This window comes from Argiope bruennichi, chromosome 4, assembly GCF_947563725.1.
Source record: "Argiope bruennichi chromosome 4, qqArgBrue1.1, whole genome shotgun sequence".
Taxonomy (NCBI): domain Eukaryota; kingdom Metazoa; phylum Arthropoda; class Arachnida; order Araneae; family Araneidae; genus Argiope; species Argiope bruennichi.
The window spans coordinates 90,632,004-90,644,222 of NC_079154.1; the positions used below are offsets into that span (position 1 = coordinate 90,632,004).

General features: G+C 27.7%; 1 protein-coding gene across 4 annotated transcripts in view; it reads right to left on the minus strand.

The window, feature by feature from the left end:
* LOC129966170 (cholesterol transporter ABCA5-like) overlaps positions 1 to 12,219 on the minus strand; it is a 92,259-nt gene that overhangs the window by 71,154 nt on the left and 8,886 nt on the right. For all 4 annotated transcript variants that reach the window (XM_056080567.1, XM_056080569.1, XM_056080570.1 and 1 more), the window contains 6 exons: positions 8,410 to 8,535; positions 6,738 to 7,116; positions 4,616 to 4,704; positions 2,850 to 3,073; positions 1,571 to 1,757; positions 126 to 272 (listed from right to left, as the gene is read on the minus strand). In XM_056080567.1, the coding sequence (XP_055936542.1) occupies positions 126 to 272; positions 1,571 to 1,757; positions 2,850 to 3,073; positions 4,616 to 4,704; positions 6,738 to 7,116; positions 8,410 to 8,508 (1,125 nt within the window). In that variant the 5' untranslated portion in view covers positions 8,509 to 8,535. The remainder of the gene's footprint in view (positions 1 to 125; positions 273 to 1,570; positions 1,758 to 2,849; positions 3,074 to 4,615; positions 4,705 to 6,737; positions 7,117 to 8,409; positions 8,536 to 12,219) is intronic.

The window sequence follows — 12,219 nt, forward strand, 5'->3', positions numbered from 1 at the left end:
TATGTATTCATTTCATTTACAAATTCATACCCATTTCATTTTTTAAAAGTAACTATACACTAGATATAAAATAATTAAGTAAGAAAAAATTATATGTGTAGGACAAAAAGAGAGTGCAAAAATACTCTATTAAATCCTTTTTCATATGCAACTGGCGATGCCAACATAGCAAAATATTCAATGATACTCATATCTTCGTGGCTTTCTCTCTGTTGAAAGGCCTCTGAAGCAACAGCAGATAGAAGGAAAGAGAAGGCGACTGTGTTTGCTACCTAAAATCAAAGACAAAATGATAATTACATTTTTTAATCTATGATAGATCAAAATTTTGGATCACAAGACGTGCTTATGTAACTTATGTTAATATTCTTTTTATTAATAAATAATCAAATATTTTAAAAACAAAAAAAGCATTTTTATTTGCTATGACTTTTTTTCTTATAGCTTAGTAAGAATGAATTACATTTTAGACAATTTCTAAAAATAAATTTTTTATAAATATGTAATTCATTTACCACAAGTGATTTAATATATATTAAATCAAATAATCTAATTAATAAAAGCAATAATTTTTATTGTTAATTAAATAATTTACTAATTTTTAATAGATATAATCGTCTGATGTATTATTTATTCAATAGTTTAAATAATGAAATCAGGAATCTTAATAATGTTAATTATGTTAGTTTCTTGAATTGATGCGCAAAAGATGTCCAAATATTTGCAATTAAATATTTTTTCCCACTACTACTGCTTTTTGAAAAACTCTAAATGCCCTCTTATGCCCCGATTGCAAGCAATTGAATAATTGCAATCTCAATATATGAAACATATTTGTTTAGGAACAAAATAATTATCTGTCTTACTTAATAATAAACATCTCACTTTACTTTTCAGAACACAAAATGTTTTAGGCTTTTGCAACAAAGAATTATAGTGATACAACACAAGATGAATATCATTAACTATCAGAAATTAAAGACCTTATTCATCATAAAGTAAAAACACAACATCGAACCACCTATTTAACTTTTGAAATGATATTAGCAATTATTTTTCTGAAAAGAAGCTTGTTGATACACTCCAGCTATGAACAAACATGAGCTTGCTTTAATTACATCACATGCGAATTGTTTTTATCATGTAACAGCACACATTCGATAAATATGTGGACATTTCTTGATATTTAATTAGATATCCATGCTTTTAGGATTTAAAAAGAACTAAATTTCTTCATAAATTTGTTAATACAAGAAACAGTTGATTCACAAGATAAATGCATATGTTTAGCTTTGTTTCTTTATTATACAATTAAGGGAAAAGATATCATTTCAAGTTTTTGAAAACATGAAAGATTTGCTGTTCTATATACTGCAGGTAGTAATGTTTATTTATTTTTTTAAGTTTCAGCTATTCCTCTATTTTGTTGCAAACATCTTCAGATATCCAGTATACTGAAACTTTTGCGATAAACTATGAAATTAAATTCTGGCAGTACAGTACAGTAATTCTACAGTACGTTTTTTAAAACTGATTTTATTCAATAAGTATGCATAAAAGATAATTTTACCATCGGTTGAGTGCAAAAACGTGTTATTGTCATCGTGAAAACCATCAAAGAGCATCCAAGTCCGAACCAGAGAAGAAAATGAAGCAGAATGTCTCGGATAGGAGAGACACTTGCAACGCAGAGAGCAATGGAAACGGGGCACATTACAATTATGATTACCACAATCTCACAAAACAGCCATGCTGACCTGCAAAACAATAGGACTGGTCACTTATTCTATTTTTACAAGTGTATTATCTATAATGTCGTCTCTATGCATAATGCATTCCTTTCAATTTAATAAAAGCAAATAATTGTTTATTATAACTGAAATAAAAAAACAACTATAGGGCGAGAAGTGGGCTCATATGTGTAATCTAATCAATTAAAAGGAAGCTTTTGTATGTGTGCGTATATGTGCTCTAAAGGACATAGTCGTTGAGATAACAATTCCGAACCAAATTTAATTTGAAAGGTGTGCCACCATGGAGAAGTTTTTTTTAAAGAAATTTTTATTAAGTAAAAATTAAACAAGAATTTGAAGTAATTCCACCAGAATTTCCAAAAAATGTATATCGTAAATTTAATTTCTCCATCATTTTAAAATTTTTTAAAAAAATTTTACTTACACCAATTTAATTGCCATGCAATTTTCTCCTGGTTTATGACAGTTAAATAAATTTTACTTGATTCTCAACAAAAGATTTTATTCCTACAACGAAATTCGAAATGTTTTCATTATTTCAACAAATATTTAATTGAGCGTACTCTTCCTCATATACTAAAACTCTCTACAAATAAAACAATATAATAAAACATACTTGATTTATATATATATATATATATACTATTTATATATATATATATACTATTTAAGCCTGTGATGAATTTAATTCATTGAACTTTTTAGTTTTTAGTTTCTGCAATTTTGATAATTTGATATTAAAACACATGTTAAAAAGGAGTCCTTATTTTCAAACATTTGGAAAAGAATAAGATCGTTTTATAATTTATATTTAAAAGTATAAAATTATATTAATAATTAATAATTTCAGCTCCATTTTTTTATATAATTGTTCTGAGAACTTTATATAACAAAATTAAAACGCTTTTTTTTTTCAAAAAATTATTTGCTTGCTTAAATTATCATAATAATTTTTTAATACACTAAATCGTTTATGAATCCAAAAGTTCAAGTATAAAAATTTCTCTGCATTCAAAAGTAATAAAGTAATTTTATTGTCTAAATGTAAAAGATATTATATACAAATAATTATATATTTTTCGAAAAGAACCTTACCAATATGGGAATGGTTTCATTCCCATCAGAAACATACTTTCTTTTATCTTCGAATTCTTTTCGTGAATGATGTTTTCGGTGATAATCGTAATTATTGGAAAGTATATTACCAATAATAGAAATTTGACAACTCGATACATAGTGTTCCTGGGCGTCTCATGCACATCAATAAGACCTCGGACCTTTGCTGAAGGCAGTTTGAAATTGGGATTACCGGTCCACTCCTAAAATAATATTTGTAAAGAATGCGGATAATATCATAATAATACGAAAACTCTTTTACTCATGAAAACATATTGCAACATGATGACATATAAAAATACTAATTAATTTATTTGCACAGGAAATTATTTATGTAATACAGTTACTTAAAAGATGAAGCATTTATAGATAGTTAAGAATAATTGCTCAGTAAGTTTCAAGGAAGTTAGGCTTTAAAAAATGAATGATTTTTATATAGGAACGTGTAGGAGCATTTATATGCAGCAGTAGAGGCATTGCACAATCGCCAATAGAGTCACTAGTTTATTTTAGTCATATTAACGTTCCGTTTTAAAGCAACTCTAGGGTTATTTTGGGGCGGACCTCGTATTGAAAACGGTGGTCAGATGACGAGGACGACACCTGAACTGTCACCTCTTGCCCTCTTCAAGCTTCCACGTCACACTGACAGGAGGACGTTTCGCCCCGAAGGATTTAGTGTACACCAGAAACGCTTACACAACGGCTCTTCGGTGGAATCGGGTGTCGAACCTAAAAATCTCAGTTCCTATTGGCTGGATTGTTAAAACTCTGGAAGTTTCCAGTAATATATATTTGGTCGTCAAAGTCACCAAATTCGTCGTCAAGTTTGTTGCTAAACTCTGAGATCAGTGATACGGCACCCAACAGAGTGATCGTAAAATGGTCCTTCCAGTGATTGAACTAACCATGCTGGGAAGCAACTTTATAGGTTTGTAACATTATTATATTGTTCAATAATTTGATAATAATAATACACGATTAGAAGGAGCTTTAGGCAATAATAAAGATTTTTGAAATTAGTAACAAACGAATTGAGACGAACAAAATTTTAAAAATTTCTCAAAAAATTGATACAAAACATACTGCATATTGATAAAAGACAGTCGCCAAATTATGAAACTATATTTACTAAGCCTGGACTAAGGGTGGAATATAAATAGAAACAGATATTTTATTTGATTTAAATCTTTGATTCACTTGGCTTACAAATAAGTCTTCGTGCTTGTACATTTGCTTCAATAAAAATAAATATTGCAATCATATCATTTTTCGATTTAATAAAAGGAAAATAAAAGATTTTAGCTTGAAGTTTGTTCTTGGTTTCATGTGATTTTAAAAGATCAAAACTGGAGAAACTCAAGTTTTTTTTGTAGCATTTAAACTATCTTACATACTATCGACGAGATATCTCTTCTTTCAGATACTTCCAATTACAGGTTTTTGTGGACTAAAAATGTCTCTTATGCCAGTTTAGATAAGTTGAACTTTCTTATACATATCTGAAAAATATCTTTACTTTTTTCATTTATTTTATTTATTTATTTATTGTATAAAAAATGTCAACAGCCATAAGAATTGATATTTAAATTGATATCAAATAAAAACTTTGAAAAATATCTTGTCAATGATTTATCATAATTCCAAATATTTTTATCAATAATTATTTTTTAATTTTTTATGAACTTTATTTTAATTTGTAATTAAATTCAAATATTATTAATTATTATTAAAAATATATTTACTTGCAAAAAGGCGTTATCTACAGCTTGTTGAATATTACTCAGTATCCCATAGGAACAGTATTGAGCTAAAACTGGCGAACAGCCGTCATCTAAAAGAATTTTTTTAATAATATTATTGATAAAAACAAACAAAAATATTTAATTCAGCATAATTAAACACTTAAGGTTTCAGATATGCAATACTATCTTCATCAGGAGCAATCTTTTATAGATATAATTGGACAATACACAATTTTTTACATCAGGATATTTCCCCAATTTCATCAGCTGATATTATAATTTTATTTGTAAAGTTACTGTATTATTGCTAGAAATAACGAATAAATTACAAACAGTTTCACTAAATCAAAGTACATTTTTATGAAAACAGTGTATATTATGTTTTAAAATTTTTTACATTTCAGGTAACCATTAAAAAGCAATAATAATACGTTTGAATTTAGACCACAGGAGTTAATATGAAATAACTGAATCATATCTGAAACACCGTTTGCATTGATTAAAGATATGAATATTATTAAAACATTTTTAATAAAAAATATTTTTTAAATAATAGATTTTAATTTGTACCTAATACTTTACTTTTCTTTGTTTGCACTTTTTTTACATTAGACAGTTCTTGAGGTATATTTTTTAAAAATATAACTACTAAATATATTTATTTATAGAAGTTATGTATATGTATGTATTTACAAAATTCTAAAGTACTCATTATTTTAACATTTAAAAAATATTTTCAGGAAACAAAAACTGCAATTAAAAGTTTTAAAAAATTTATTTTATGTCTGGATACATCAACGCATGAAAAAAATATAAAAACATATTGCAATATGATAAAGGCAATAAACAGAGTATTTACTTCAACTAATACTTAACAACAAATTTCTAAACCATTAGAGATTAACTTGAAATTTCCATTTAAAAATTTTAAATAATGAAAGTTCTATATTTTATTCTAGTTGAGTTAATAAAAATTTAAGTGAAAAAATTTTAAATTTACATTTTTTTATCCCCCAGTGCTATTAATCATATTTAATATGACATTCTAGATATGCTAACTTTTTTAACAAGAAAAGTTTCGCTGCTCTACGATTAAAACTAAAAAAGTTATAAAATTCTGAATTTCATTAGTTTAGACCATCTGCCATCGCTTCAAAGAAGTGCCTGTAATTTTAATTGGACTATCTTCCTCAAACACGCCCTTGACATGAGCTAAATCCGGCTACGATAGAGGTAAAAAGGCTTTATAATTCGGTCTATTTTGGTCACAGAAGAGTGGAACTGAATACAACTAATAAGATGGGGAAATGCATAAAAATCTACAATTTTCCCAGCAACACATTTATTGGTTCAAGCAATATAAAGTAAACCAATAGTTATGCTCAGAAATTTTTTAAATAGAAATATTATCTTTAACGAAATAGAAATATATGATTAGTATAATAATTAATTGGGGATCAAGATTTAAAATGAACATTCTGCGACATAATGGCGAACATTGTTTTTATCATATATTTCTTAAAATGAAAATTCTTACTTGTAAATGAAATTGATATATACAGAATTCAATAAATAAAATATTAAATAATGAAGCCAATATGTATAATGAAATAGCTTAATTATTGAATATAATGCACATAAAACTAAATAACCAAAAATTCTTGTGATATCCTTTATACAAGAAAGCAGAACAATAAAAATCCACTGTTTCAAATATTCCCAATGTTTGTGGCACCTGCATCATGGTCTGATACATTATATAACAAAAATTACTCATTGAAGTATCCCCAACGATTGTCACTTCTGCAGCGTGGCTTGATACTTTACACAACAAAGATCCACTGATTGAAATATCCCTAACGATTGTGACACCTGCATCATGGTCTGATACTTTATACAATAAAAATCCACTGATTTAAATATTCCTAACGATTGTGACACCTGCATCATAGTATGATACATTATATATAAAGATCCGTTAATTGAAATATTCTCAACAATTATGGCACCTACATCATAATCTGATACATTACATTATGCCGATATCTTTTGAATAATCTTCTGTTATTGAATATATTATAAATAAAAAATAAAATAAAAATTCAAATGATGGCCATCTCACCTGGCACTCGAACAATATAGGATCCACTTGTTGAAATATTCCCAATGATTGTGACACCTGCGTCACATTCTGTTGCATTATACTGATACCTTTTCAACAATCTGTCATTCAAATGCTTCTCGTCTTCTAACGAAGAAATTTGCACAAATCTTTTCTGCCCATACAAAGACAGCGATGCTTGTATGGAACTCAAGAAGTGCTCCTCGATGTCACTGGGAGCCACACACAGATGAAAGTTGTTTGGTATCCCTATCAAGTCTTCGTCCAGATAAATAAGAGGCAAATCGTACTCAACTCCGATCTTTGCTGAAGATGTGATGTACGGTTGATTGGATTGATGTAAAATATACAGTGTTGCTGCGACAGGAATAATAAGTGCCTAAAGTGATAGGGAATGAAAAGTATTGATAAGTCTTATAGTAATAAAGTTTTTAATTATGATTAATCACCGAAATGCCATGGAATATTTGAATCTAGATTATCTTTACCATGAAGAGTTCGTTAAGAAGAATAAGTTATATAACTTCAGTATGGTTAAATGCATATTTTGAATAGTCGATCTTGCACTACCGTCGAATACAAATTCGTGTGATATAGAAACATCTCTTTTACACAAAAAAAATGTCATGTCACAATACAATGTTGAATAACAAATAGTCAAAGGGCACGAGTAATTTTTGTTTTATGTGATCGCAACGTCACATAATAACCTGAATAACTCACAGCAGACTGATTAGTCAAGATAAGCAATATATTTTCCTGTAGAATATAATCTTCATCTAACTATTAAAATGCAATTGGAAAAATGAAATATCATATTAATAAAATTCAATTTAAAAAAATGAAAAAAAAATTCGTTTGTTGCTTAAGCGACAATAAAACTCAATTATGTAATAAAGAGAAAATTATTATTTTGTGGAATTTGGAGATACTATTGAAAACTACTACTGAATATCTGTATTCCTGTAAACCTTTTACTCTTCCGCATTTTATACAGAATATACTTCTATCGTATGCTATCACGCGATTGAAAGGTTGCTTGATAAGTACACTGATTTTCACTTATTTGGCAAGTATAGCAATGATGTGAAATCAATGATGATGTGAATGATTACCTTCATTCTAATACAGGAAAGTACCGCTTACGGGAAAGGTAGCACCAAGACCATTGACGCTTGCTAGGAAGAAATTTCTGTTTTATGCCTTCTGTTATCGTTATAACAGTCATTCAAATCACCCTGGATGCCTACGCAGGATGAGGGTTTAATCTCTGATTAGGTTTAATCATAAGCCTATACAATATTTTGAAATACATTTTTCTATTATGTGTTTCAAATATACTTTCTTGGTGATTTTTATGATATTTCGCAACAATGTAAAATCAAAAAGAGGTAATTAAAAATTTGGATTTTATAATGGAATACATGCTCTGAGATAGTACTCTGCGGTGCCGGAGGATATTGGTCTGTTCAGATAAATAAAAGAAACTCGTCCGTGCCCTTTATTTATTTTCGAGAACTGTCATTGGAGTCGTACGATGTAGAATACAAATTTAATACCGTTAATTTATCAAAAAAATGAAGGCAATATGTTAAAGAAATGTATTCTAAAATGAAAAACAAATTCTTTGATGATTATAAGTTTAAAATCATAAAGAAAATTGGAAACATACCGTAATTAACTGGTAAGAATTTCTTTTTTTCAGTAGTAAATTCCTCTTGACTAAGGCTTTCCACTGTGATTTGAAGGTATTCCAACCCATGTTTAGCATTCAGAAATTTATATATTTCCTTGTGATCTGTTAAAAAAAAGAGAATAATGAAAAATGATAAATGATTAAAAATATAATTATTTATTAAAAATTTAGTTATAACACAAAAGTAAAAAATCCAATTTCTAAAAATCAAATAAAATCGTTTTCGAGTTTTCCAGCACAGTCAGGCAGATGGACAGATACATACAATTCAGTGTTTAATACCAGATAAAGTTTAATACCAAAATACCAAAACTGTGTTTTTCGAATTTAGGAAAGTGTAAAACGTGAGGATTAGTCAATGATACCAAATTTTTTTATAATTACAGTACTTTTCTTTTTATACACCGTATAAGATAAGGTAAAAAATAAAAGAAATAGAGAAAGATGCATTATTAATTGTTATTATCTTGATAACTAAGTAAAAACTTTAAATGAAGGGAATTCCAATATCAGAAAACTTTTCTCATTTTAAAATTATGTTGAATTAACCAATTCGTTTAAAAAAGAGAAAAGGTTGAGCACAAAAGTAAAATTGTTCTAAAAAGTATTCGAACATTATTAATTTTAATGAAGCATTGTTCTTTCCATTGCTAAATATTCATACCTTAGATTTTTAATGAAAGTTTTTTCGAATAATAAATTTTAATAATATGAATAATTGTTCCTTAATAAAATTTCATTATATATTTTAATAATATAGAAATATATATATATTGTTTTTAAAAGTATTTAAATACGATGCATAATCCATCATTTCATCTATAAACACCAAATTTCGTTGTTCTAATGCTGACATGCCCTTATACACAAGAATGTTTCCACCATGCTTTACTATTCCAATTAAATTTTTTGGATCAATTGCCTAATTTTTTTCCTCTCCCTAAAATTTTACACCCAAACCAAAAATATTCAGTTTGGATTTGAACTGAAGATAAGACGTGAACCAATATTTCCGAGTTTGTCATTGATTTCGAAAAGGAAAATATTAAGCTTCTATTAAGAAGAAAGAAAAACATTTTTCTCCGATTTTAAAATATATAGGATCTGAGCATTATTCGAAAAGTTTCAAGCAAGATTAAAGCTAAAAACATTTTGACAAAATCTATAAAGATCATAACAACAGTCAAACGTGGAAAATTTGAACTGTATATCTCTTATTACAGTCTATTATCTTAACTGGAGTACAATTCCTTACCTTAAATTCGATTCGAGTTTATTTTTTAAAGAATTTCATCACATATTGTGCTATAGAATGGTATAAGTCTATTAATTTAGCAATATTTTGATGAAAAATAATCTCTTTTTCGAACGTTGTCGATTGTTTACTTTTGAACTTCCAGCCATTTTAAATTATAATTTGAGCATACAAAGGTAAATAAACATTGATTAAATTCAAACGATTTTTTAAATATCATGAAAAAGTAAAAATAAGACAAATTACAAACGATAAATTTAGTTATACATTTATCCGAAAATTTTTCTATGTCTGATCATTTCAGTGATACATTTTATCTCTACCTCCTTGCAATTTCATTTTTATTAAAAAATTAAATAAATGTATTTTTGGAATCACATGGATATAATATTAAAAGATGTTGGATTTCATTTTCGATTTCAATTTCAAGTTAAGCATTTTTTATTCATAATTTATAATAATACGAACATTTTTAGAAACCTATATATATTCATAACCATTTGTTATCCATATAATCATATAAAGTTATATTTTTTTATAAACCTAAGCCAATAGAGATGAAATGAAATACTGAAATAAACAAAATAAAACTAAAAAAATAGAGGTTCAAAGATGAAATTTTTCCAACAATTATTCCATGTCAATTAAAATTTTTATTTTATTTTCCTTTTTGTCTCTTTTTATGGATTTCCAATATCGAACAATCGATTTTTTTTGTCGTCTGCTCATACTACATTTAAAACTATTCATCATTTCATATTGTAAAAATATGACGTAATAAATATGTGTTCGGTTACTGGTATTAGTGATTAAAAAGAAAATAAACGAAAAATTGAGAAAGTAAAAACGATCAATATATTGAATTTTGTTCGAAGTCGCTTATACCTTAGAGAAGGTGTTATTCTCATAGATGTTATTTGTCGGGTGATATTTTTAAGCATGCACACGATAATAAAAAGAACAAGATAAATTTTAATTCAATGTAATGTAAATTATTAGCTATTTACTGAATAAAGTTGTCACTCTTTATCAAAATGTCATATGTTAAATTCGCAAATGCAGTTTTATAGATACAAAATGCTCATACCTCTCGGCCACATTTGCTTTCAAATAGTTATATATTAAAATTTCGCTTGTTCTACAGTCTACAGTCTTTGACATAAGATGGTTTAAAGTAATATCAATAATAATGTTTAAAAAATTTATCAAGGTGCTACGTATTGAAATGTAACTTAAGTCGAATAATGTGAATTTTTGGAATTTTGAAATTAATAAAGATTTATTTTCCAGAGAAGAAAAATTATGTGATGATGATTTAAGAGATAGATAACATTTTTATCATGGGTATGAACAAAAGGAACTGCATAGAAATATAATTTGCTCATACTCATGCGAAACCATTTGAATTAAAGTAGAATTATCATTTTAAATCATTTTAATTGATAACTTAGCTTGATCAATTATATTTGTTATGAGAATGTGGCAACAATGAAATTAAATCTGAATCAAAAATGTACTGATAAACAGAGAATAATGAACGTGTGTTTTTCACTAAGAAAGATGAACCGTTCTTTAATAATCTCATTTCTCATAGTAACATTGATACAAAATGTCCCTTTTAATTTTAACACTCCTTCTAAATTTTGTCATGTAACATTTTCCCTTTTCATTTAAATTTACGTTTTTTTTTGTTTTTTTTTTTTTCTGAAATTTCTCTCGTGTTTTTCTACGAAACACGTCATTCAAAAGTTCAAAAGTCAATGAATCACTGTAAAGGATGAACTTTGTTTCCAGATGATACGTCATTAAATAAATGCCAAAAAGCTACTACGTCAATTCTTCTCTCTTAATATCAGCTTTCTTCACCGATAAGCACCATATATATCTCTAATAGGTAATTATTTTTAATTTTTAATTTCAACTTTTTTCACGGCAGGCATGAGTGCGAAAAATCTTCTAACAGATAACAATTCTTGAAAATGAGGCAATTCTTAAGGAATATCTAGTTTGGGAATTTTCAATATTTTATTGCATTTGATTTAATTTTTTTTTTTTTTTAATTTTTCTTTGTTGTTGATTTTGTATTAAGTCAGACTCCTCACAAAAAAATATCCGGAGTTTGAATCCCTACCTAAAAGTGATCCTTGATGAAATCTTTGGATAATTTCATTATTTGTTGTTGTTGTTGCTTATGGCACTTTACAAGCCCACTGACTAATTGTCAGTGATTTAAGCCGAGTGTACAGTGGCTTCTGAGGGCAAAGCCCCTGAGCACCCGAGGGGAGGAATTTGACTTCCAGCTCACATGACGATGACACACTCATTCGCTTGCACAACACCTTTTCACGGGGGGGGGGGGGACTTTCACACACCTCACAGGTAAAACACAGGTTAGAGAACAACCATGCCCGAACCAGGATTCGAACCCAGATTGCAGGAAAGATGAGGTACCCCTCGGCCATGTCATTAATTTTTCAGATATATAACCATTGGTGGATTGTAAATGCAACATATCCTGCTCACAAATTTCG